Source organism: Colius striatus, chromosome 23 (assembly GCF_028858725.1).
Source record: "Colius striatus isolate bColStr4 chromosome 23, bColStr4.1.hap1, whole genome shotgun sequence".
Classification (NCBI taxonomy): Eukaryota; Metazoa; Chordata; class Aves; order Coliiformes; family Coliidae; genus Colius; species Colius striatus.
The window spans coordinates 3,725,213-3,752,809 of NC_084781.1; the positions used below are offsets into that span (position 1 = coordinate 3,725,213).

A 27,597-nucleotide genomic window follows, 5' to 3' on the forward strand; every position below is an offset into this window, starting at 1 on the left:
GCATTTCTTGCCTGGTGGCAATAAATAAAGTACCCTTTGCTTTTCCCATTGAGATTGGAATGAGATTGGGCCCATGGTGGGGTTGTTAATCTAACAGTGGGGTTCCACTACAGTGTACACAAGGGCCAGTTACAGACTCTTTCTTTGGATAAGATTTGGAGGAACAGAGGTTTGGTGATAGCTGAGTTGTGTGTGAAGCTTCAAGACAGTGGTATTTCTGTCACAGTTGTTACAAAATCACCATTTTCCTTGGAGTTTAAAAAGGGATTGGTGAAGTTGAGCAGACCTCAGGTATTGTGACAGCACACGGGTTTGTTGACTTGCAGGGGAGAGATTTCATAGTTGTCAAACTCACTTCATTCAGCAGAGAAATCTGTTACCATTTTTACTGGTTTGGATCTTTTCTATTTCACACCTAAGTACATGTATCTTCTCCTGAAGAATATTTATCACATTTATCTTAGAAGCTCTTGGGAACACAGAAAAGCTTCTGCTTTATGGCTCTGAGTCTTGCAGGTGCACGTTCTCTGGGTTTGTGCTTGCAGGCAGCTTCAGCAGAGCTGAGAGTTCAACACAGCCTCTGCAGAATTACAGGCTGCATTTGCTTATTACCCATCTCTGTGGCATTTGCACATCTTGCTGCCTTCTTACTGCTGATTGGGCTTCAGTGTACTGCTCCCTCCTTCCAGAAAGTTCTGTCTCAGCCTGGGTTTTTTAGAAGCATACTGTGTTGCTCTGACTGGGCATTCTGCTTGAAAATCTGAGCAAAGCACAAGGGTTTAGCAGCAGCAAACCAGCTGAAGTTGTTTCCAGTTGAGCTTTGTTTCCTAAATAGCACTGGTAGTAATGTGAGCATATAAATGATGTTAAATGAGCTTTGAAGATAGCATCTCACAGCTGATTACGGTTAGTCCTGAGAATCTGCTAGATAGACAAGTGCTGGGGGTAAATACCTGTGCATCTAGTATTTCTAGTGTTTGTTTTTCATTTATGGCCTCAAATTAAAACTCTTCTTCCAGCTTAAAAATAAACTTCACAATGTGGAGTTGAAGGAAACTCAATTACAGTTTGAGCAAGAAGGGGAGTTTCATTACGAATGCAGTTACTGGTGCAGTTACCTGAAATTAGATGGATTGCATGATTATGGGGTGTGCAATGCTGCCAGAAAATATCTGCTCCTGGGGAGCCTTTCACAGTGGTGGGTTTGGACTAGTTTTCCACTCATTACAAAATAATGTTTTGGAAAAAGTTCATGAACTGTCCCGATAAGCAGGTGTAATAAGCCATGACTTGGGTGGTTTTCCTCTGTGAAAATCTCTGGTACCAGAAGGAATTCATGCAGCCAGCTTCACAATGTGTGAGAGACTTTGTCAGAGGATGGGGCTGGACCCCAATACATTGGAGCCTCTAAATCAGAGTGCCCTAGATTGTGTCATGCTAAAGAAATGTCTGAGACCGTGTCAAGACCCAAGAGTGGCCCCATAATGATACTCTGTGAATGTAATGTCATCTCTCTCCTTACAGCTTCCATACCTCTTTACATGAACTTGCTTTGCTGCATCAGTGGTCTGCAGTAAGGCCCTTGAGACTTTGTTACCCTCTTGAGTATGCAACCCAAAGTTCTTTGTGTGGTGATGCATCAGCAGTAATCTCTGTAATTACAAGAATAAACAGACTAGGGGTTGGATGTGTCTTTCTAGCATTGTTACAGTTATTTCTATCTTCAGCAAGTGCTGGCAGCAGTTACCTGCAGATGTGTGCAGGAGATGGATTTCTGTCTTTTCCTTCTTCTAGTTGGAGTTCCACATGGGCTAACAATGTCTGTCCTTACTCTAGAGAAAATGCCACCAGAAAAGGGTAATGAGAATAATTTTTACAGTATAATTTGTCTAAAGTTTCTATTTCATAATGTGAACCCTGCCTGTAAGTATTAACTCCCAGGCCACAGCCATGACAGCACTCTTCACCTCTCAGGAAGACAAGTCTTCATTGTATGACTGATATCTCATCACCAACTCTCTCAAATAATTCCTCAGCTCCTGCCTTGCATGGTGTGGTTAAAAATGAAACACAGAGAATGCCTGGTTGTTAGTCATTTTGAGAAGGGATGAGTATCCCACCTGAGGTCTGCAAAACTGGTTTACAGGGAAGGGAATGTGCTCTACATATAGTCATCACTGCAAAGGCTACTTAACTGCACTTAGATACTGCACATTGTCTCTTCTGCTACTGCCAATTGCTCATAACTCTGCCTTGTTTAAAATCTGTGTGTTAGGAAGTGCAATATAAAATCCCACTGGCTAACTTTAGCATGACATTTTACTGTGAATCAATTTTTGGTCGACATCCTAACAGGGCCAAGAGACAGACCTCACGAGAGAGAAACTGGCACCGTTTGCCTGCCTGCACAGCTTTGCACGTGCTGCATTGCACAGCAGTTTTTTTGCCACCCTTACATTCTGCCTTTCTCCTCTGCTGTGCTTTGCCTTAAGGCTGCTCTCTCTTTTCATCTTGCTTGCCTTAAACCAGAATGCAGGAATTAGCTGGCGACATTGCAGGTGAAAGGGGAAAGGTGTTTGGGTTTTTTGGAGGTGGGAGGGGGAGATGGTGAGAGCTAGTTTAAACTAGAGAAAACTGTGCTGCTTTTAACTGTTGTTCAAAGAAGCAAAAGGGGGTAAAGGAAAGCTGTGAAGTTTGGTGTAATCAGTAGGGGCATCTGGCCTGTCTAGTCTGGCTGAGGCTGGAGCAAGAAAGTAGAGTTGTGTTAAGGACAGGTTTCTCATTTTACGAGCTAGTGAATGAACTCGTGTCATGCTTGCAACATAGTTGGAGGCAGAAAAGGAACAGCCTGGTGGAAGTTACATTAACTCCCAGTTCAAACTCTCCTTGGTGTTATTGCTGCTTACCTGACTGAGGGAGAGCAATGCTTATTCCTGTTGAGGCTGCAGAAACGACTGAGGGAATTTTCAAGCAAGAACTGAGTGCAGGCATTGCCTTTTCTTGTTTTAGTATTTAGCACAGGAGTGTTTCTCATGCCCCATGGCTTGGTTCCCACATGTTTCCTCTCTTTTCAAATGATGATACTACTACATGCATGCCATTATTATTAAGAAAACTGAGACAAGGTTGAAATCTCCTTAAGTTTAAGGCCATGCAAGACTAAATGAAAAAGCAGTACATAGGAAAGTAAATCTTCTTCCCAGCCTGCCAGCTCAGTTTGTCAGCTTCTGGCTTACAGTATGTGTGTATTCTGCCCAGATGTGAAATTAAACTGAATGTCTGTAATGGTTTTGATTTAGAAGGCAAGAGTATATGAAGTAAGTGTAAGAACTGATGTGTGTTACTGCTGCTTAAAACCCATTCTGAGCATAAGGGAGGATGCCTCTGTGTGTATTTGAGTTGCTTCAGTTTTCAATTGGATTGTAGCACCTTCCTTGTCAACAGCCTTAACTTTGAGGGGTACAGCAATGTTCTTCACAGAGGGCTGTGTTTAGTTCCACATTCGCTTTGCATCAGATAGCACAACCTCATGCTTTAGTTAGATGGGAAGAGAGGATGGTTATACTGGATCTGGAGGTCCTACCTGCCCTTTCCTTCATGTGCTGTTATGCAATGGCCTGTCTTGTCCCTTGCAGTAATTCCCAGGCAGTAAACATTGTGTAGGCCAGTGAGTGAATGTAGGATTCATTCTTCCCATGCTTATGGCCTCTTTGTCCATTTTGCCTTAATGGTTTGGAGATCTTTTGTAATACTGGAAAGACTCTTAGATTTAGAAAAAGGGAGCCTGTCTTTGGGTGTTCATGGGCTTTGCTCTTCTTGAAAATTATGTTCATCTTCTGATTTCTTAACTTGCCTTTTCAGTTGCTTTGCAAACCTCTGCTTTGCACGTTCTGCTCAGGCACTGATATAATAAAACATATTGCAGAGTACATCCTGTCCTCTCAAAGAAAATGTTGTTGTGATGGAGTCACAGGCAGCCAAACTACAGAGCTGTTAGGTTGCATACTACTCTTAGCCTCTGAAGAGGGCTTTGAACTAAAGCAACATCTGAAATGCAAAGGAGCATTTGTTGGCAAATCTTGTTAAAAGCAAAACTGACCCTACAGTGGGTTAGGGCAGTAAAGCAGATTATTTCTGGATCATTACTGGTTTTGAGGTTTTTTCCCCTGTTGCCACTCTTCTAGGTGGCTTTTTTTTCCCTAAAATGATTCTATGTGGGGGAAATGTGATGCTGCAGTACTGAATGGTTTGTGCTACTGCAAAAGAACGTTCCTATAAAAATCAGGAAGAAGCCAGATTAGCTTCCAATTTGAAAGTTGTAACACTGTCACTTGGCCATGAAATGCTTGAAAATTCCTCTTCTGTAGCTCTGTGATTTTGTTATTCTCCTTTGCTCAGTGCAAGATTATGAGATTCTGTGTATACAGTTTCATGAGGATGTTTTTGTTTTGCCTTAGCAGCAAAATGATATGTTGACTGTGAATGTAGTCAGAGGTACTGAATTAGTCCAAGTAACTAAGAGAGGCCAGAAACATAGCTGCAGCCAGGCTGTGGCAGTGTTTAGAGATAGTACTGCTTTCTTCTGGAGTGATGGGTTTATGAGGTGGTAACTGTCAGGAGTCAGAGCACAAAGGTCTCTTTGTAAGAGTTTGTTGTAGGTTAGGTCTTCAACCAGTAAGAGAAAACAGACTCTTCACTCTTTAGATGGTTTTGGAGAGTAACCACTGTATTTCTCAGTGCTTTTAGAGCCTTCCCTGTTCTTTGAGTGGGCAACCTGTCCAGTTGCCTTTCCCACAAGTTTCTTTTTCAAGAAAATGTGTTTCATTTTTGAAGTAAAACAAGCACAGCTACATTCTCTCCTGGCTCTGTACAGAAACTGCACCACCTCCACTCCTCCCTCTTCCCTCTTCCTGTCTATATTGGAACATGCCTTTTTGGCTAAGGACTGCAAGTCTGTAGATGCTGGAAAGCAGGTTATGTTGCTCACCCATATAGCTTCTCATATTTTTTCCTGTCTTTTAAGCAGAAGAGGAAACAAATGAGTCCTGACTGCTGACAAATGATGAAGTGCTGAAAAGAGTCAGCTTGGCGCCCCACAGACTTCTTGTTGTGTTACAGGATTGCATTGCCAAGTGATAAGCAGCACAAATAGCTGGAATTCAAACTCACCCCTTGTTTACATGCCTATTTTTTGTTGCTCTTCCTTCCTTCTTTGTAATTCCTCTTCTCCACGTCTGGATGTGACAAACTCCAGTATAGTGATACACAGTATAATCCTCAGGTATTAAGGAGAGAAGTTTTGAGGAGGGAGGGTCACAGAATGCAGAGTAGCTTCTGGTATTAAGGGTGTGTACTTTTGGGAACAGGCTGGCTTAGGATGGAAAACATTCTTCTTGTTCCCCTCCCTCAGTTCTTCTGTGTGTTTCCTTCTCATTGGTAATCCCTCCTGCCATTTGCTGCAACAGGAGTTCTCTGCCCCCATTTCTTCTCTAAGTCCCACCCAGGCTTGTGTGAACATCCATTGTTTATTGTTTGCTTCAAAATTGGTAAAGCCTCTGTCTGAACATGATGTGATCCTTTCCTGTCACACTCAATTTTTCTTAAGTCTTTATAAGAAAATAAGATGGAGAAATGTTTTCTGGAAAAAGTTTTATTATCAAATTTTTCCTATACAGCATTTTTATCCCTGGTAAGGTAACACAGATCTAGGTATGCACTCCCTTCCCATTCAGTTCCACCAAAAGAAGAAAATCAGCAAACCCCACCTTTAGTGCAAATTAATGCCTTAGATTATATGGATTTTCTGTCTTTTTTTCTTTTCTTTTGGATCTCCTTTATGTGTTTTCCTCTCCGAGTGCTCTCCAAGTTCACGTTTGAATGAGGGAAACTTGTGCTTGTTATAAAAATAAGGTAGCATTTCAATTTCTAGACAACTGTCAGCTTTACAGTACAGTTGGAGGTAATTTAACAACCTCCAAAGTCCTTATTTCTTCATGAAATTTATGAAATTCCTTCACCCCTTCACAGGGCGAACCCATGCTTGGTATTGCACAGACAGGACATTAGAGCAGCAGAGGCTGTGTCAGGTGGGCAAGAAGCTCTCCACCAGCAGGAAGACAACCAGTGGTAAGGGTTGTGTCAATAATACATGTTCTTGTCCCACCAGCCTGCAGCAGGAGAAGGAAGAGGAGGAAACAATCAGTTATTTATTCCTCAGAAAGGAGAAGTAATCGTTGGGCCCAAATGGTGTGTTTATAAGCAGTCTGCCTGTCAGCAGCAGCTGAGGCATGAGTGAAAGGGTAGGAAAGGGCATCATGTATTAAGGTACTAAACTAAAAATAACTACTTACTTGCTGGGTACCTCCTGATAAGCAGCTTGCGGACCTCATCGTAAACCCATATCAAGATGGCAAACGGTACAGCCACAAACCAATACTGAAACCTGGCAGTGGGAGAAGAGGTGCTCATTCAGAAGCATCTAACCACTCAGCTGAATTTCTGGGGTCTCTGTGCTATTTGATGTCACTAAAACAGAATCTGAGCTTTTAGGGGTTTTTTTTGTTTCCTTACTTGAAGCAGCCAAACAGTTAGAAATAAGCTGATGTGCAGGTAAACCTCCCCATCTTTAGCTGCTGAAATAGTACTCCAGATGCTATTCAGACCTGATGGTCTCTAGAGACAGTAGAGAAATGGAATGTTTCTGACAGTGATGTATTTAAAATAAAAGTCTCTCACATAGAATTAAGTGATATGATACCTTATCACCAAAATATTGACAGTCCTGGACAAAAATGTTAAAGTGTTTGTTCTACACCAGGAGCGTTTCGGATCCTCAGCAGATCTAATAGAACAAGTAATGCTTTTGGGTTTTTGTGGAAACTATGATAATGCCTTTCTGATCAAGAAATTCTCTACTCTATACTTCACTATGAAAATGCTTCAGTATTTGTGCATGGGTTGTGCTGCATGGGCATCCTACTGGAATATGTTTCTGGCAGAATGGCAGCTCCGTGGTTGTTGATACAGGAGGGCAAGGGAAGTAATCATCAAAACTTACCTCAGTGGTGTGAAGTTCAGGGCTGTAACGTGTCCAAGACCATAGGTGAGAATCAGAGCAATTCCAATCTGGGAAAATATACCCACCCAGATGACTTTGTTCCTACAAGAAAACCAGAGAGGAGGGGTTACACACCTCTGTCCCTGCATAAAAAACCTGCTTGCACAGCAAAGGCTGTGCCACTGTCAAAGCTGGGGTTGTGCTCTGATGATGAGCACTGCAAGCACCGTAGTGTGAGACAAGTGGTAGACTCTGTACCAGTATCTGACATTGCATATGCCCCTGGCTTTCCTGGTAGCATTCCTGACATACCTAGGTTAAAGCAAGCTTTAGGTAGACATGCAGCCTGCATTAGTCATGTCTTCTAATTGCACTGGGAATGTGCTTATTGTGGCTCAAATGTAAACCTAAGAAGGAAATGCACATAGGTGTAGGCTCTGTACCTGCAGATAAAGAAAGGAAAACAATTTGCTTTCCTATCAGAAATACTCTGACTAAATGCCAGCTTTTTACATGTGGCCTTTGTCCCAGTAGATAATTCTAACTCCTGGGCAGCCAGCACTATCTTAGAGAGTTTGACTAGCTGGTATCTCCTCAGAGGCTGAAGTTATCTCAGAGCAGTCCAAATCAGTTGTCTGTTGATAACTACATAAAGAATTTAAGAAACTAATCTGGAGAGGGAACTCCCTTTTTTGTAGTGAACATTTTAATGAAGGAGAGTTAATTTCAAGCTGATTCATTGTCAGATTAACCAGTGCAAATTCTTGAAGGAAAACCCCTATCATGAAGTAAGAAAGGAGATGGGAGGAGGTGTAATAAAATGTTTGCCTGAGATTTGCAATTGCTTGAGGACAGATATAGGCTTTGTTCAAAGCCTGAATGTGAAGTGGGCTCTATCACTGAGCTAACCTTCTGCTATAATCAGTGGTCAGCAAACTTGTCCTCTCCTGTGTTGGATAAAGAATCTGCAGAACTTACCTGAAAAGACCCTGCTGGAAAATGGAATTTCTTCGTGTTTTCCTGATGATCAAATCAGCAACTTGCTGAATTGTGATGCTGACAAAAAAGGCAGTATAGCCAGTCCACTGTAGGTACATCCTCTGGTATTTAGTCTGCAAAGCAAAGGAAACATCAAATAGCATTATAGCAGAGGCTCATATCTTGTGGCTGCAAACCTTGATAGTAGGATTTCAGTGGTGTAAATGCAGACTTATTCCAGATTTAGATACACAGTGATCAGATTTTGGCCAGTTGTTCTAGTCCACTAGTTACTGTGGCTGAGTCATGAGGCTCAGGCACGAGCTTGGTATAAGGAGGGATTCATATTGATTTATTAATGGTGTCTGTGCCTTGTGATTTCTGCAGAATGAGTGAGGGGGAGTGAAGAGGGAAAGGGGGAAGGAGAGTCTGCAAAGTACAGTAGTGCTGTTCAGAAGCAGGGCTCAGGTATTACAGTGGGTCTGAACATAAAATCCAGAGAAAGTGCATCTCCAGAGGCTCTGAGTCAGAAGGTGGCAAGTTGTAGAAGAATGAATGAAAGAATGGAGTCAAATGACAGAGCCAAGTGACTGGAAGCTTTAAAGAGTTTATCCTCAGGGACCATTTAAAGTGAAAACTAATCATTTTTACATTTAAGTCTCTCTCTCTCTTTCCCTAATCCTTTATTTTGGAGGTGAGTATAGAATCCTTAATAAAACTGTTTAGCAAGAGACAGTGCAAGGATGTTTTAGCCCTCCTTTACCCATTGCTGTCCATATGAGTCCTCAAAGTCATTAATGGCATTGTTTTCCCAGTCGACTCTCACACCAAGCAGCGTGGAAGGGAGGAAACCTTGTTCAGCATACACAGTAAAATAGGTTACAAAGGCTCCCACTGACTGCATGATACCTGCAAAATTAAAGAGGTAAAAATGAGGGAGAGGCAACATTTGAGAGCTGGATATCAGTGTTGGTTTGTCTCCTATGGCATGAAACTTGCCAGGGGTCTAAAAGTAGTGTTAGAGCTCTGGATGCTCTAAGGGTCTTGACCTCTGTTGATAAAAACCTGTTGTGTTGTTGAATACAGAAATAGAAAGGAGTCGGTAAGTTTGACAAGGAAGGAGTTGAGTTTCAGCCCCTCTCTCCCCCTCTGAATCAACTTGACTCTGTTTTGATTTGCTGGTAGAAGACAGAAGTGTTTCAGAGAACAGGCCAACCTACCAATCTGCAGGTAGGAGTAGACAGCCAGCTGCTCATTCACCAGCCTGTCTTTCTTTTTGTTGCGAGGTCTCCTGTTCATAATATCGCTTTCAGCTTTTTCATAGGCTAATGCAACTGAGGGGATCTGCAACAGAAATAGACCATCAGAGTCTTGGTGGCAACAGCTATCTGCTTCTCAGATGCTCCTCAGAAAAGTCTGATTTCTCCAGTGGTTCTGTTGACATACCCTGCCTTTTGAGTACACACAGAGCAGATGAAAGGATCTGTGTGTACATTCTCTTGATGCGTATAAAGGATTTGAGGGAAGCCTGAAACCGTTTCATAGGTCTGATATGAGAATACAAAGGGCTGGAGGATACTGAAAACCTTAAAGGTTCTTTCAGCTCCTTTGGACTGGGCTCTGATGAAATGTCAGATATTCAGAGTTTTCTGGAGTAATTGCAGTAATTACTCCACATTCTGGAGTAACTGCAGCCATTTGCGTGATCTCACACTTATTTTGCACGCTGCCCTTTTGCTTGTCAGCACAGATCAGAACTCTTCTCTTTCTGCTCTCCCTGGGCAGATTTTTTTCTTCTTGCTGGATGCCTGGCTGCTTTTAATCTACTCCTCCACTCTTTCACTAGCTTGTTATTCAGCTGCAATCTTCCAGTGTTCTGCATGTCCCTCTGCACCCAGCCCCTCTCGCTTGTCGGGATATTTCAGCAGAAAATGAAAGACTCAACTTACAATGTCTGTGCCCAGGTCAATGAATAGGATGGTGATGGTGCCAATGGGCATTGGAATGCTGGCAATAATGTAGATGAGGAAGGGACAGAGCTCAGCAATATTCTTAGTCAGGGTGTAGGCAATTGTTTTCTTTAGGTTGTCAAAGATCAGGCGGCCTGGAGGAAGAGGAAACACTTGTGTAAAAACTAGTTGTTATGGTGTTTTGCATGAAAAAGTTCCATTTGTAACTAAATGAAGTGAAAACACTCCCTGTGTGCATGTTTATTTTCCTTACACATTTCCTCGTGCATTTTGGTAGGTGAGTGCAGGAGGCAAGGATCAGGAGGACCTGCTAGTGAAGTGGACAGTAAGATTGTTTTTACCTTCCTCCACTCCTGTGACGATAGAAGCAAAGTTATCATCCAGCAGTACCATATCAGCTGCATTTTTAGCTGCATCAGAGCCAGCAATACCCATAGCAATTCCAATGTCTGCTTTTTTAAGAGCAGGGGAGTCATTGACTCCATCTCCAGTCACGGCAACAACTGCTCCCTGCAACACACAAAAGGATCCAGATGTGGGGTTTTTGAGGAGATGGTGCCTAAGGACAGTCTTTAAATCTCTAGAAGAAATGATACTGATATGGAGTTCTGAATCCTCTTCATAGTCACATGAAACATAGCCAGTGATCAGAAAGACACTAAGCTGGATTAATACAGCAACCTCAGATGTTTGTGTGTTAGATGTCTGTACCTGAGTTTGCCATCTAGACTGCCTTTGTGGTAGAGAGAAATGGGACATTCAGGGAAGTGATTTACTACATCCTAAAGAGCAGTCATCTAAAATAGATACACTTAAAAGGCAACTAATCTGATTGTTTCTTTCTGTGCTTAAAAAGGGGCTTAAAAATGTATACATAGCTATATATACTTATGGTCTGTCTGTGTCTGAGCAGGCCCTGGCTCGTCTCTGGCGTCTGCAGGAGCTTTGGTTGACACAACATGTTCTATCCTTGGCTGGGTTTTTTGTTTTGACTTATAGAATCAATCAGTTTTCATCTTAATTATAAATTATGTAAGTATTCAGCTAGAGACCACTCTCATCCTGTCCCAACAACTGGCCATTGTCACTCGATGCAGAACTGCAGTAGTAGGCCAAAAGAAGGAAAACTGTGCTTCTTCAAATCAGCTGCTTTATTATCTTCCAATGAAAGCATCTACTGCAGCTAAAGCTCCTGTTGTAGTCGATGCACAAGTTGATGGCTCAATAGCAATACAGAGTGTGCCAGGGTAGGGGGAAAAAGCCTGACAAAGTGATTAATACAAATACTGAATGTCCTGTCCCTGTGGGGATTTAGCACAGTGTCGCTCCCTATAAATAATGCCATGTACAGAAGGGCTTATAAGCTCTAAGTACTAAACATAGCATGTAGACTGGCTGGCTTGAGTTGAGGCAGGGAGGGTGTTCCTTTTCATCCTTTAAAGAGCCAGATCTACTAGGAGTGTGGATGTCTAAGCAGTGCAGAACACATTTGCTCTGTGTCTGCCATAAGGCCACTCAAAAAGACCATAAAAAAGAAGTGAAATAGAAATGCTTTTATGTTTTGGGGTTTTTTTCCCCTCTCCTGAAAGCAGTTCAAGCTTAAACCCAAAGACCTGACAGTGCTGATGGGAAAGCTTGGCCCTGGTGTGATTACAAAAACAAAATCATGTCTTGTGCCACATCTCCTTCTCTGCAAAGTTCAGGCTCAGCAGCAGTGTGGCTTTCAGTTTGCAGCATCTACTTGGAAGATGTCATGTGTGAGAGGAGAGTCTTTGGATGACAGTTTACATCTCTTTCAAAGCTCTGTGCATGTCATTTTTTACCCCCTTCTGCCTCTTGTGTTGGCTGCACTCCATGCTCCTTTACATAATACTGCCCTTGGATGGGACAAGCTCTCTATAAATCCTGCTTTCTGTGGGTTGTTTTACAGTCTTTGAAAGTAAAATAGATAAGGCTTGGTCTTACATAAATCATGCTATGACATTTTGCAGGATTCATACCTTATTTTGCTTCTAAGCATTCCTGTGGGCAGGAAATGCATAGGTCTAAGTTGCCACAAGAGATTAGATGAGAGGATGTGGTAACATGTTGTTTTTATCTGAGTTTAAAGAATTCCTGAGGGAAGGTTCCTTCCCAAACCGTGTACAGTCTGTGCTTAGGAGGCTTTATGGCAGCTTCTCAGAATTATATGCAAAAGAATAGACCCTCAGTACAGCTCCAAAGTGCTCAAACTTAGAAGAGCTCATTTTGTCAATAGGAGTTCAGAGTCTGAGACAGGGATTTGAATAGCTTGGATTCTGTCCAGATGGTGTTTGTGGCAATCTGTTAGATAACGTTCTTGCATGGTGAAAAGAGTATAAACAGAGCTTTAGAGAGCATTGGAAATGAGCTTCCATCCTCTCACCTCAGGGATGATACCTGTGGAAAGCTACTGCCTCATGAATACTCTATAGCTGTATCTGTTTATAAGCCTTTACATCTCTTACCTGCCTCTGGCAGCCTTCAACTATGATCAGTTTCTGTTGGGGCGATGTCCGAGCAAAGACTATCTCTGAGTGGTTACACAGGATTTCATCCAGCTGCTCCAAGCTCATGTCCTTCAACTCCATCCCATTAACTACTGCTGCTGTAGCTTCTCTGAAAGAGCCATAGGAGAGCTGGGTAAATTTCCAAATCAAAAGGCTTAGATAAAAATAGTGTCCTCACTGAGTGTACCTGGCTTGGTAGTAAGGAAAGCAGCAAACTGAGTTAATTTCAGAAGCTTTAGTCCTTAATCAGCAAGTGCTGAATGAAAGCCACTCTGGAAATGCAGAGTGAATTCAGTAACCTGGATACAGAGGGGACCTATTGAAGCTTCCTCCAGAGCAGCCCTAACAGCAGAAAACACATTTTAAAGAGGACTCTCAGTGAAAGGGTGGAACAGTGGAGGAGGAAGACATCTTTCCTCTAAAGAGCTTTCACCTTTCTCTTACAATGTTATTTTCCCCCCCACCTTTTATGACTGAAAGAGGAACTTGGACTGTTGGTTGTGTGCTTCTCATTTTTGCTTTTTGTATGTGTGTGTTTTGTCTAACAAGCAGTGACAGCAAGGTCCAACATGATCTGCAAAGTGTAATTCACTAGGTGTTTTTCAAGGGCCAGTAAAGAGAAGAGCCACTGACCTCGACATGTTATTTAGGTGGGGATGACACAGTGGCTGGGAATATGTCGAGAACCAGAAAAGCAAAAAGCAGTGATGTAGAAACAGCCTCCAAAAGCATTGTGGAGGGAGAAGGTATAGCTTTCAGAAAAGGAACCCACAGAGCAGATATCCCCTCTGCTGTTGTTTGCTCTTACCGTCTGTTGACTTGTTCAACAGGAATGTTGAGGCGCTTGGCAATGTCTTCCACCGTCTCGCTGGTGGCTGAAATGATGCCTACACTCTTGGCAATGGCCTTGGCTGTGATTGGGTGATCTCCAGTGACCATGATAACCTGGGGAAAGGGATAAAGTCAGTGATAAATATCTCTGCAGTGGCTCAGGGGAGATAAGAGGAAGTATTGTTGTAGATCCTGAAGCAGTTTAGAACATGAACTTGGAAAGCTGTGCTATGTATATAACAGATTATTACTGGTAATTACTTGTCTCTGTATTGATATGTGCTCTCTACCTTTTGTTGTTGCCTGTTTTATCAGGACTGTAAAGGAAGAACTTGCCACAGGCAGCAAGGTTAGAGTGATACAGAATAAAGAAGCCTTTACATTAGGTCTACTCAAAGGTGATACTTCGTTAGAATACTACATCTTAAAATAGATCCTTGTGGCTGGGGTGTCCTGACAGATAAGACAATCTCTTCTTGGTTTTCTTGAAGAAAAGTTGCCAGATCTGTCTTTCTACAGAAAATTTCATCAGGGCTGGGACTTGGGATTCATCTCATCTGAGATCAGTAATCCCAAATACTGCTTTTTCCTTTCCTTAGCTAGATTGCCTCTGCCTAGAGCTGAAAGTTTACTTGTGGTCCCCTGGGAGTGAAATTAGGAAGGTTACTGACTCAAGTTCAACTTGAATGGGTTTGAGATCAGTGATTCCTGTGTGTAAAACTTCATAACAGGTGTAACCTCATTAGCTTCTGTTATCTTCCTCTGTCTGCAAGCAAGTAATTCCAGATGGTGGTGTTTGTATATTCTAGAAACCAATTTGGTGAGACAGCATCTGAGCTTTTCCAAGTTTGGATTTCTAGTTTTGGGGTTCTGTCTGCTTCCCATAGTCTGACTCCCACTTAAGCTAAAGTGTTTGGCCTCTCTGGACCCTCAAGTAGTTTCTTTAAGTTAAAATTTTGGAATAGTATCAACAAACATTTAGATTTTTGGTAGTCATTGCTAGAAAGACACTTAATGTGGCAGAAGATCTGGGACGTTACATTATCATGAGTGTTTCTATAGAATCAGAGTATTTTTCACTGTGAAACCCCTACCTTGATCCCAGCACTGCGACACTTGGAGACAGCATCTGGCACTGTGGAGCGAGGTGGGTCAATCATAGACAAGAGCCCAACAAAGCACAGGTTGGAGGTTGGGAAGTTCATGGAGTCGGTGTCAAATGGGTAGGTGTCTGGAAACTCATTTTCAGGCAGGTACAAATGACAGAAACCTGAAAAGAAACTTAGGTTGATGGGATGTACATGAAATAGTGGGAGAAAGAGGAGGGCTTGCAATATAGCATCAGATTTTGCCTTTGCTGTGGAACTCCAGTATATTTAGCCTTGAGCTTTAGATGGAGGGGTTTTTAACCTGTCATTGTAACCCTCACATCACAGTTCCTAGAGAGTCAATGTTTCACATTTCAAAACTAGTGTTAGTGCCAGCAGCAAAGAGTGTTTTGCATTGTGTGTTGCTTATTTTGGCTGCTCAGTGTGACAGATCAACAGCAGTATAGAGCAGGAAGGGCATCCCTGCCACAGAGACCTTATAGCATATCAGTGTGGTTTTAACACAGCTTAGGAGTTTGTACCAAGGTTTAAAACCCCATTTTACAGCACAGTTCTCTGATAGTCCCTCTGGTTGGACTCACCCAGCACTCTCTCTCCCATGCCACCCAGCTCCATGTATGCTGTTTGGAAAGCTTCTGCCTTTTCACTGTCCAAGGGCTCTTCTTTGCCATTGATCATAATGGTGCTACATCTCTCTAAAATCCTCTCTGGGGCACCTTTCATCACCAGCAGAAAGCGTTTGTCGTTGGGATCGTCGGTCTCGTGGATGGAAAGCTGTGTGCCACAAATAAGAAGTGGTTTGAAAGAGCATGTGTTATCTTCATTTGTTTCTAGCTTTGGTCACTTTGCAGAGAAGTAATGTTTCTCTTTTTCCATGAGGATATCATGCATTCCATCAAGTGGAATGAACTGTATCTGTTGTAGCTTAAGTTGCCTCTGTCATCAGATTACCCTGTTAAGACTTGCAGGTCACAGATAGTTGCGTTAGACCCCGTGACAGAAACAGTTTAATTTGGAAACAATCTGACATAACTTCCAAAAATGAAACACACCTGAAACTTGTTGGTAGAGTTGAAAGGAATTTCAGCCACTTTCTTGTTCCGTGCTCTGATATTCATGACATCACCCAAAATGACTTCTGCAAATTTCAGCAGAGCCGTTTCGGAGGCATCACCCACCACCACTCTCTGTGTGCACAAAAGAAGAACCATTTACAGCACATACAACTGGTGCCCTTCCATCAGGGGAGCTTGCATGCTTCTATATATAATTGTGTGCTTAAGCAGGAATGAACCTGCCTTGCTCTGTTCAAGTTGGCATGGAAAATCATCACGACAAAGATCTGGGATACCTGTTTTGTGCTTGCTGCTGGAACTAAGCTGCAGCCAAGAGGTGAAACAAGAGTTCAATTCCGTGGAAGCACAGGACTTGTGATCCCTGTCAGGTTTGTGTGGTGTTTTGCTGTATTAAATTGGCTGTTAGCTCTTTTGCTATATTCAATTAGTACTGTAGTAATTACTAGTGTCAAAATTCTTGCTACTTAAAGGCAGATGTTCTTGGCTATGGGGAGGTTTTGCCCTGTCTTCAACGTTTCGCAAGTGTCTAGCAGTAATACGACTGTCAAGAGTAACTTAGAAGATTGGCATGGTAAAACAGAGATCAGTGAAGCCAAATAGAACAAGTCATGTCTACTGTTCTGAGAGGAAGAGAAATAAGCTGATGTGAAGTAGACAGCACCTTCATTATTGGGAGATTCTCCTGTCCTGGTCTGAATTCCGCCCGGTTGCAGAGAGTTACAATCTTTGATAACGCTGTCCACGATGGAGAACTTTGATCAAAAGGCTGGGCTGAGAGGAAGCAAAATACACATCATATCCTTTAGCATGTTGGGTGACAGAAGCTTAACTTTCAAACAACAGGACTGAATTATTTGTTCTTTTGAGAGGTACTGTTAAGGAAAAACAATTTGATGCAAACCTTCACAGTTGGCAATTCTGGCAAAGTTGCTTATTTCTCTACTAAATTTACTGTTGGCATAAGGATGTGGATCAGAATCTTCTCCACTCTTACTCTCTGTGAGTGGAGTTCAAATATTAATCCTATTTTTCACATCTCTAGATGGCTAAGAAGGGACTTTGCTATTGCACACTGCTATGTGGAAGGAAGAGGTGTTTAGTTTAGCTATCAGCAGACATTCCCATTGACATGAGCTGGTTTGATCCAAGTAGCTGCCCCTTCCCAGATCCCTCATTGCCATATTTACTTGTTTGATCTTCACTGGTGTCAGCTGAGTAGATCTGATTGTCAAACCAAAGGTGAGCAACAGTCATCCTGTTTTGTGTGAGGGTCCCTGTCTTGTCAGAACAGATGATGGAGGTAGAACCAAGTGTTTCTACAGCTTCCAAGTTCTTTACCAAACAGTTCTTCTTCGCCATCCGCTTGGCCGTCAGAGACAGACTCACCTGGCAGAAGTAAAGAGGTTCAGCTCACTGTTAGGTACAGTTACAGAATAATCCATGAGGTTACACACTTCTGCTAGGTTTTTTGTGGTTATGTTTTTTTAGGAAGAGAAGATTTCTAAAAAGCCATCTTTTGGTTGACTGCAGTGCTTTTGTCCCCCTTTTTTAATCTCTTTTAGTAGCATTATTCAAAGCAGAGGTTTGGCTGGAACTAGCACAAGTGCCTTTGCTTCTGAGAGGCACCTGCTTGCATGCTGATAGAAATAAGAATGTCATATCAGTTAGGAGGCAGCTTTAGAGGGAAGAACCTACTCTAATCACCAACTTAATGAATCCTGAAACGATTCTTTTTGTTATTGCAGTGCTGCTGGCTGTTGGTGCACTTTAGAGCTAATGGTGCTTAGCAGGTGTGCTGCTTCTCAGCCAGGGCTTTTAGTGATGCCTGATATGTGTTAGCAAGTGGAACTGTCATGCCACTTTTAAGGTACAATATCCCTTTTTCAAACTCAACCCAGACAAGTCATTTACTAGATAATCTGTTCTTTACTCTCACTAATGAACTTATGGGTAATGGCTGAAGAACTACAGTGACAAGCAGCGGATTCAACCACAGCCTTACCGTCACTGTGGCGAGCAGTCCCTCTGGCACATTCGCCACGATGATGCCAATGAGAAAGATGATGGAGTCCAGAATCTTGTATCTCATAGAAACGGATATGATGAAGAAGAGAACACCGACGGAAATGGCCACTCCTGCCACCAGGTAGACAAAATGTTCTATCTCAATAGCAATGGGTGTTTTCTCGTTGCCTACTCCTGATGCGAGGGAGGCAATCCGCCCGATGACAGTGCGGTCCCCAGTGTTGATCACAATGCCAGTAGCAGTGCCTGCAAAGAAATACAAGACTGTCAGCTCCAGGAGAGACTAATCCCATCTGTTATATCCCATACTGGCTGACAAAGAGCCTTCTGAGCTGAATGTGACTGAGACTTCATCTCAGAATTGTATTCTTCCCATTAGAAATCTTAAACTGATGTCTCACTGGTTGATACTGAGAAGGGGTCGAGGGCTTAATGCTGACTTTGCTATGCTTGGGGCAATAGTTTCTTGTGAGCAACTAAACTTTTTCTGGAAAGCTTTGAAGCAGAATTGTTAGCAGTGTGATGCAGCACCCAGCACAAGTGCCACTTCTGGAGGCCTTTCTCTCTGCCCATACACACCTTCCACACAGGTGGTGGAGTAGAACGCAATGTTCCTGGTCTCCAAGGGGTTCTCGTGGGTGAAGTCACAGGAACGAGACTGTGGTTCTGATTCCCCTGTGAGTGAAGAATTGTCCACCTGTAATGAAAATGAGATATGGCCATATTAGAGTTCATAATGTGCAATTTGTCTAGCCCAGAAGGCAAGGCAGCAGCACACACAATCATCAGTGACAGGACCATCATCTCCCAGTGTTTTTTCTCTGTGAAAGAGTTGCTGTTGTCCCTGAGAGAACCTGTTTCGGTGGGATTTTGCTTCAGTATATGTTGTGTGTTTGTTGGTGGGATTTTCAGTAGCAGGCTGAAAGAAAACATGGATTGAAGACCTGCCTCCAGGTCTGTGGAAACTCTTAATCTGAGTTGGTATTTCTACCTCTGTCCTGGCAAGGAGCATTGCTAAAACATGGTATGGATCTCATGGCTTCTTTTGATGTTCAGGGAGCAGAGATGTTAGCACTAGATGAGCTGAGCATCGTAGTACAGCTTCTGCACTCTATGATTTAATTAGATTATGTCTAATTAAAGCTCTAATAACTCACTGGGTGTGCAGAAATTCTTTACATGTAATAAAAGTCTCTAAGCCTGGTTTCTGCTCTTTCCCTATGCTCTTTAAAGTACTGTTTACCTTACAACCCTGAGTAAAGATCAGACGAATGTCCGCTGGGATCCTATCTCCACCCTTTATTTCCACAATGTCTCCAACCACCAGCTGGTCTGCTGGCAGTTCCTTCTTTTCTGCATCTCTAATGACAAGAGCTTGCTGAAAGACATAAATGTGCCAAAAATTAGCATGATTCCATTAGCATGAAACCCCTACCAGGAGATACATTCAAGTTGAGCTTATTACACTTCTGTGATTTCAAGCTGCATTGTTAGAATGAACTCTTATCTCAAATGAAAGGCATTGCTTATTCTCACCTGTGGGATCATTTTACTGAAGCTGGCCATGATGTTTGTGCTTTTAGCTTCTTGGTAGTAAGCGAAGATACCAGTGAAAATGACAACCAGGGCCAGGACTACTCCAAGGTAGAGCTATTTCATAAAAGACATAATGTGGTTAATTCGAGGTGATTCCTTTGCTAGAATAAATCATAATTCTGTATTGTTTCAGGAGACTCTTAAAATGAGATATAGGTATGGCTAAAAGACATCTTAAGAAAAGAACATTCAGGTTTTGCCCTGTTAATGAGCAATAAAGTTTTTTGCATGTGAAAGGGACTTTAATAACAAGTTTCCCATCTGTCTAAAAGCCTCATCCAAATGATACCTGACACAAACCTGACCAAATTATATTCCTGACAGAGTGTAACTCATAAGGAAATCAGTCAGAGACTCTAGAATCCTTTGTGGACTTTAGCATTGCTCTTCTGAGTACCTAGGTGTTATGATTATGGGTAGTGGTTATAAAAGCTTTGGATAGGCTCTCTCAGAAGGGTTATTTCAGGTATTTGTGCATTTATCAGAAATGTTCAGTAGTAGAGGGAGAGTCCTGCAAAAATAAAAGGCCTCCTTGTAGTTACTGAATAACTGTGAAGTAGTATTTAAATTGCTTAGATTGTCAAAGGGTCAAATACTTTGTGGCTGTTCAGCTACTTACATTGTCAAAGGGTGATTCAGCTCCTTGGGCAAACTGAATGCCAAATGAAATCCAGGAGAACACAGCTCCTATCCATAAGAGGATGGAAAAACCTCCCACCATCTGCTTGAGGAACTTAACAATTTCAGGAGTGGCTTTGGGAGGAGTGAGGGAGTTGGGACCATCCCGAGCCAAAATCTCTGCTGCTCTTTCTCTAGAGAGACCCTGCAAAAGGGAATTGACATGTTTAAAATGAAGTCACAGGAAAACAGACTCTTAACTCAGAACAAAATTCATGTGCTGTTTTTACTCCTGAAGTGCTGTTTGTGTCACAGGTCAGCTGCAGTAACCTGCCTTTTTGATTTCCAAACCTTCTGATTTCAGAGTGGCTGAAGAAACAGATGTTTTTTTACTGGAGCATTGACTTTGGGGCTGTGCCCATTAGGAGCTTTCATCCCATTGGTTATCTCTCAAGTACACTTGTACTAAGCATTCAGAAAGCTGAGGGAAACTTTGTCCTTTTGCTGCTGTTTCTGCATTCCCACCAGGGTGTTTGTAGTTCATGGGTTTCTGGAAATTCTTGTCTGTACTCTGGCCACGCTGCAGTACTTTGATACTGGAATGTTAGATGTCTAAGGGACTCAGGTGGGTTGTTTCTCAGATCTGTTTTTTCCTTCAAGATAAAATCATCTCTAGTACATTCTCATGCTAGGAATTGTTACAGACACTGACAGGGAATCACAGGGAAATGGAAATACCACATAAAACCTGTAGAAAAGCTGAGGTCCTGGTACAACCTTTGAGGTCACCTTTTGTGCAGGGGTTTTCATTTCAAAGCAGTAGATCAGACTTCTTCAGACTTGAGAGAGGTTTAAATCCAGGTCAGTGTGGCACGTTGACTTACTGGTTTAGGCTTTACTGGGAGTTAATACATCCTACTTGTGCATGCATCCACACGTACTGTTGATTTAAATGCTTTCCCACTGCTTCTAGGGAGCTTTGGGGTAAGCCAGAGGCAAAGCAAAGCAACTGAGTGATACAAACAGTTTCATAATGATGCCCTATGGACTTACTTTGTTGATGCATGTGCCATACTTTTCCTCCAGTTCTGAAGTGCTGAGTTTGTGGTCATCCTGGATGCCAAAAGAAAGATAAAACGATAGTGAGTGGAATGTCAGAGTGTTGAAATTGTTATTTCAGGATCTAGAGAAGGTTCAGACTGCCTGGATCTGGGACCACAGATCCACTTGCCACTTACAACATCCCACATGAATAGACAATGTGCAGTTTGCATATTGATAAGCAAAATGTCTTCCACTGGAAGATGGCATTTGCTTTGGAGTTTGAGAGTACTTTTGTAAATAGCTTCCTCCTCCAGCAAATCTGTCACAGGAACAGCACGGTGATTTCATGTTCATGTTGCCTGCCACAAATGACTGCGAAGAAATAGTTTCTCTTTACATGCTACAGGACTCAAGGCAATGTACTGATAGAAGGAAAGGGTGTAGTGTCAGGATATATGTGACCTGATTGACATGGTAGGGTATGTGAGGTTATTCACTGTAGTGTTGTAGAAAGAAGCAGCAGGTTCTAACCAGAATTAAAAAGGGTGTGGGAGAATGAGATCTCAAAGTTCTCCTTTCCCTGCAGTGACACCTCTGTGGTATCATTAACCTAATTATATCTTGTGCTGAGATAAGATTTAGAAGCCAAGAACTTGAGAGATCTCACAATTGTTCTCCCAGAATGATTCACTGGTACTTGGATGCATGTCTGCATTGGTTCCTCTTTAGAAACCTGAGAGGGATGTTACATCCCCTGCTGGCAAAGAAAAGGTAGACTGAGATTTATTTAGCTGGGTAGATCTTGGAGACCTGATGGGTAAACTGATGGCCTGTTTTGGTGTTTCCTTACCTTTAAATACCATCTAGCCCATAAATAGCCTCTCCTTTGAGTTGCTCTCAAAGCACTTCAGAAAAGGGGTCAGGATAATTAACTCCATTTTTCAGATTGGGAAACTGAAAGGCACAGAGGAAGCAACTTGTCCAAGGGTCAGTTCACAGGAAACACTGATTACAGTTATTCCATCTGAGGAATAACTCCTCTTTGGGAGATAACGTTCTGAATCATTGGTGGCTTGATTAAGCCAGAATCATTCTTTCAGTGGAGGTATTCATCCTGCACAACTTTTTTTCTGGCACACTTCAGGAGCATGAGGAAGCAAATCCTTCCCTGTGTCAGGATTTTCAGTGCAGCATGTCTTCTGTTAAAGCAGCACTGTGTCAGCACTTCCCTCCCCTTCACCAGACTTCGTTCAGATGGTGAGTAGAGGCTGTCCTGCAAGGTGTAAGGGGAGCTTAGCAACACTCACCAAGTCCAGTTCTTTCTTAAGTTCTTCTCTCTTCTTTTTTTTCATGTTGCCTTTTAAGTCTTTATACTTCTCTTCATCTCCAGGCTCTGTTTTTTCTAGATCTTTTGTCCCATAGATCTCAATTGAGTAAACATCAGACCTTTTCTGTAAAAGAAATAGGTTTTGGCATTGTTGTGAACATCTGCTGGGACTTGAGGAACTGGTGAAAACTACCACAAACAAGTAAAACTCTGATCATTCTATTTCTTTTAGACAAGCTACACTTTGCTACTGACTCTTTCACCTGGCTAGTTCTTGTTTTATGCTGAGATGTCTCCAGCCTGTGTTACAGTAAATTACAGGGATTACTTTAGGGATGTGCAACACTTTTTGTAGTTTATGGTCTAGCACAAAGTGTAGAAATACAGCCCAGGATCTCACCATGGCTACTGAAAACCATGAAGTCATTCATCAGCTCCCAAGGAGACATCAGTGTAAAAGCAAAAGATTTTTAAAAGGAAAGAGGAAGGAAAAAATATTAATAGAGAATTTGGCTGTTCCTGGAGCTTTTTAGAGACATGATTTCAAGGTTTGCTTTTTATAATTAAAATGAACACTAAAACATTTATATTTACACGTTTACACTCGATCACATGGTGAGAAATGGAGGCAGACACCATGCTGGTAGCCAAGGAGAAGCAAGGCTGGTTCTTTTCACATAGAGCTCAGAAGTGACAGGGAGTTAGCAAACTCTTCACTCATTTTTGCCAATCTAGTATCAGGTACAGAAAACTGTTAACCTGGGGAAGCTGCTAAACCTCAGACAGTGTTTTGCTTCCATTAATAATTTGGGGACAGAGCTGTTTCCTAACTTGAAGTTAATACTGGAGTCTGAAGGGCAAACTTCCTGTCTTGCTAATTTGCCAGCATCTATAATCATAACGTTCCAGATCCTCCTTGTCTTGTAAACTACATGCCATGCTTTGGAAGAACTATTGGCTGACCCCATTTCCTTACAGATTAACCGTCAGAGCTTCATGAGAGTCATCCTGGATCTTATCTGCTGGTGTGCTTTGCTAGTGGGACAGCTGAGCGCGTAGGCTGCCGCTGCTGTCTGCCTAATGAGGACATACGTACTCTGCAGGGCATGCATCAGTGCTTGGGCTCCAGCAGAGGTAATATTTCAAATGAGTCGAGAGTAGACATCTTAATCTCATGTGGACTAAGCCAGAGAGCTTGAGTAATGCAAGCAAGAAGTTTAAAAAGAGGATTTGGACACCTTAGTACTCTTCTGAACTCAGAAGTGACATCTTGTCATCAGATGCCTTTTCATTAGAGGGATGTTGAAGTCTAATGTTGTGTCTTGACAAAGGGAGAACTTCAGAGCCCATGAGTTAAAAGTCTGAAATCCTTTTCCTAAAGCACTTGAGTTTGCTTGGTGATACAAATCCCAGGTAATAATGAGTCTGTGACAAGAAGTTTGCTTTTTTGTACCTTCCTGGAGATTCACAATCTGATTTATCTACTGGGATTTTCCCTTCCTCCTTCTCCTCCTCCTCTTTTTAACTATCCCACCCAAAACTCTGTTCAACTTTTCAAATCCCTATAAAGTAGAGAGACCAGGAGAGAAAGAAAACAGCTATTTACTGTGAGAGCTTGGCAGATAGAGGCGAATCATCAAGTAACAAGTTAGTCAAATCTATTATCTCTTCTGTGCATGCTCTGTTTAACAATTAACCTTCAGACTTCCATTAAAATCTCATCTTTTGGCATTTGCAACAGGGACAGTGGTCATGAGAGTGTTTATAAACTCTTCCCATCCAATCTGATCTCTTTGTCTTTTAGCATTAGAGGTGTATATCCATCTACAGGGAAAATGTTCATCATTACACTGATGCCCAGCAGCATCTAGTCTTAGTTCTACTTTTCACTTAGCTCATAACATACACATGCAGATTGAAACTTGGATTAAGGAGCAAAACATATGCAGTAGCAGCAGTTCTGTGAACAGTGTACTCACCTTTACCATCTTGCTGAGTTTATTCCTTTCCTGATGGAGTGAAACAGCCAAGCTAAAGTCTCTGGATGAAAAACAAAAGCCCAAGTGCAGAATGAAGTTGCTCACAGCAGTTTTGGCTATTGGAGTGCCAATAGGAGGTTGTTAGTTCCCCCTCAGCTGGCAAGCAGATGTTAGCTGGAATCCTGCTTGCACCTCAGCATCCTTCAGGCAGGACAAGTTCGTTGTCCCAAGCCTGTGGAGAAGGAGCACTGTTTGCTAGTGCTTTATAAATCAGCATCTTGTGCTGCCACTTCACCCCTCCCCTTCCAGGTCCAGCCCATCTTCTGTTTCACCCGTAGTAGGTGGAAAAATACCACAGTAATGGGCATGTGGGTTTCAGGTCAGATAGTTTCTAATTATTCCTTTGTAGTGTTTGCTCACAGCTAAGGAACAGGTGTATTATTCATCTTGCTAGAAGCAAAGAGTTTCCTTCAGAGTCTTTCCAGCACTGGACTCCCCTTAGGATTTCCAGCTGTTGTGGCAATGTACAATAGAGTAGAGGAAATTTGAGTGTGCACATTTTGTCTTGCCTGTTTATATGATGTTCTGTTTGCCTGCCTAAGATCCCTGAAAGTCAGATACCTTCTCTATCTAGGTATTAAGAGTGATTTAGTGGAGTGCTGCTCCTTTGAGCCTCTTAGCTTGGACTTTTAATTCCTGTATTGCATTTGTCATGTTTCTAGCCTTCATGCTGAGCTGAAAAAAGCACTTTATGATGCATTTTCAGCAAGAGCACTTACCTGAACAGCTTATTTAAGCTGTTTTTCTTGCACCAATTACCAGCTTCCATAAAGGAGTGATAATGAGATTTATGACACTTTTGATACCTGGTGTGTCTCATCACTTAGGAATAAAGTTGACTTCCTCACCTCTGAAGTGTAACTGATGAAAAACTGAATTAAATACAGAGATTTTCTCTACTTTGTCATTATTTGGGGGAAGATTGTCCTTTTGTCTTGTCTCACTGAACAACATAGCAGCTGGTCTTTTACATTATCTAATTCCTGAGCTTCAAATTGCATCCTTTGAGATGCTGTGAGGTACCACAGTTGCTAGCAGATGACTCAAATTGTGATGAGAGATAGAACATGTTAATGGAGATAACTAAGGCTGACAGGGGCAGGAATAAATTCATGTTCAAGTCAATTTCAGTGATTCAGGTATCATACCTCCTTAAACAACACCTACATTAAAAAGCAGAGCTGTTTCATTTTCTTGGTTTATGAGTCTTGGTCTTTTCCCATGGAATTCTCTCATCTTAGAACATTGTGCAAGATGCAGAAGTATATCTGGAAAGGTTTCACCTTCAATTGTTGCTGTTTGTTGGATTTTGTCCTGGGGCTTGAATATAAACCTCTTCATGTGTCTATAACTATTGGAGATTTCACACTAAATGCCACATGCAAGAGCACTAACATTGACTGTGTCCAGTGAGTCTGCCCATGCCTTGTGTTACCCATTACTGAGGTTGTGCTCCCTGTTGCTGGAAAAGATAGTGGAGCAAGATGATCAAGAGGTACTGTGAGAGTATCTGACATCAAACTAGACTGCTGAGGCTGGAAGTGGGGGATATGTGTGAGGAAACGTGGCCTGGGAGACAGGGAAATGCCCTCCAGGTGTGCAGCTGCATTGTCCAGTTGGTTGGTTAAGAGAATGATTAGGATGCAAAGTGTGAAAACAGGGCTGGCAGCCTTTATGTTGCTCACTTAGAGTTTTTAACTGGGGACTGAGATTTGTAACCAGCTGGTGAGGAACAGCTGGAGGATAGGAAACAAGGATGTGTATCCTTCTATCCTGCTTGTCACACAGTTGTCAAAACAGCTACCCCGTGCTTTTTAGTAATGGTTTGTAATTTAGAGCATCATCTGGGTCATTTGGGCAGTTTTTACACTTGTCTACTCTAAGTCATGACCACCTTTGCCTGGGGACAAACGTTTGAAGTGCCAAGTGGAGAAGTGTCTGGCAAGGCAGTGCCCCACAGAGCCTGATCTGCATGCAATATTTACACCAACATCCCTGTCTTCTTAAGGGTATGTACTGGAGCAAATAAACTGGGAACACTCTGTAGACAGTACCACAGCTTAATATTTACAAGGTATTGAGCTGGGTTTGATGCTGACAAATGATCTGTATTGAGCTGATGATGGTTGAAAAATTTGGTAGCAGGAGTGTGTTTAGTTATGCCCACTGAAGGGATTGTTTTCTGTGAGTGACAAAGATGAGAAGCACTGTACACAGACAAACCTTGTTCCCCATGAAACCCACACACCCTGGCTGGCCAGGGAGGAATTGTCCTTGTTAACTGTACTTGCTTGCCCACTGATCTTCTTGTGTTTGCCATTTGGCCCTGCTGAAAAGGTATCAGAAATAGAACCTACCTGAGAACCTGGGCTGCAATCCTGGCCAAGGGCTTGTACACAACTGACTCCTGCCAGTGAAGCACTTGTGCCTTCATTTGGCAAGACGTGGCATGTATAGAGATGAATATACTTGGGTCTGTGCCCGAGTGCTGTAATCATCACGTGTGATTCTAATGTGTCTCAACAGCCAGAGCTCAGCCCTGTTTAGAAGGTAAAATGAATGAGTGTTGTTCTGATTTCTAAATATCAGACTAGAAAATTGACATTTCCCCTCTGAATTCTCGTGTCTCTCGCACCTCTTCACCAGAACTAAGACATATTTTGATCCTGTGCTGTGTTGGTATGCAAGTCCTGTAAGAAGGCAGCCAGGAGAATGCTCTGCTGTTATTTAACACAGAAACCCCACTTCATGTCGAGCTGAAGACTGCAGGTTTTTGATGTCTCTGCTCCGACTCTCAAGTTCATTCAGGTTGTGAAGCAAAGGTGTAAATGTTTGGAGCAAGGAGAATGCTGTTGCATTTGCCTGTTGAACCTGGCTGTGTTATTCATATGCATCTTATCTCGCATGAAGTGGGGCTTGTTGGCAACAAAAGGCAGTGTTGCAGCCTCTGAAGTTGCAGCAGCAGGAGTGGGTGGTACAGCTATATTTAAGTTTGCATGTGCAAGGCTTGCTGCCTTTCCTCTGGGGTGGGGGGGGAGGAAGCCAGCAGAGGGAGCACAACAGCCTCTGGGCTCGTTCATTCAGTGCTTCCACACCAGCAAAAATACAGATTTCTGAGCAGAGTGTGTGCCTGTCTCGGTGTCCTGGCTTAGGCTTGTCTGCAGGGATAGAGAAGTGGTTTGTCTGGGGATTTGGTTTCCTTCGAGGCCAAGGGTCAAACAAAGCCTGAATGTCAAATGATAGTTCTGTGGTGCTGGAATCATCTCTCAAAGATGGGATAGAAATGCAGATGAGCTAGGCACGTACTGGCAGGTACATACATGAGCTGTATGATTTCCTTGTCCTTTAAGTAGCCTTTACAACGAGGCTTTGCAGCCAGGAGCCAGCAGCCTGTTTGGG

At 42.5% G+C, this 27,597-nt stretch overlaps 1 protein-coding gene across 1 annotated transcript; it reads right to left on the minus strand.

Moving 5' to 3' along the window:
* Nucleotides 1-5,632: 5,632 nt before the first annotated feature.
* On the minus strand, nt 5,633-24,394 carry ATP12A (ATPase H+/K+ transporting non-gastric alpha2 subunit). Its single transcript, XM_010208076.2, has 23 exons — nt 24,139-24,394; nt 22,140-22,283; nt 20,842-20,901; nt 19,790-19,993; nt 19,111-19,224; nt 18,818-18,952; nt 18,154-18,271; nt 17,552-17,820; nt 16,737-16,935; nt 16,211-16,320; nt 15,526-15,660; nt 15,055-15,247; nt 14,459-14,634; nt 13,342-13,478; nt 12,492-12,642; nt 10,347-10,515; nt 9,985-10,139; nt 9,256-9,379; nt 8,799-8,944; nt 8,036-8,169; nt 7,058-7,159; nt 6,351-6,442; nt 5,633-6,167 (listed from the first exon to the last, which is right to left on the minus strand). The coding sequence occupies exons 1-23, from the start codon at nt 24,145-24,147 to the stop codon at nt 6,139-6,141; spliced, it is 3,105 nt and encodes a 1,034-aa protein (XP_010206378.2). The 5' UTR covers nt 24,148-24,394; the 3' UTR covers nt 5,633-6,138.
* Nucleotides 24,395-27,597: the final 3,203 nt, after the last annotated feature.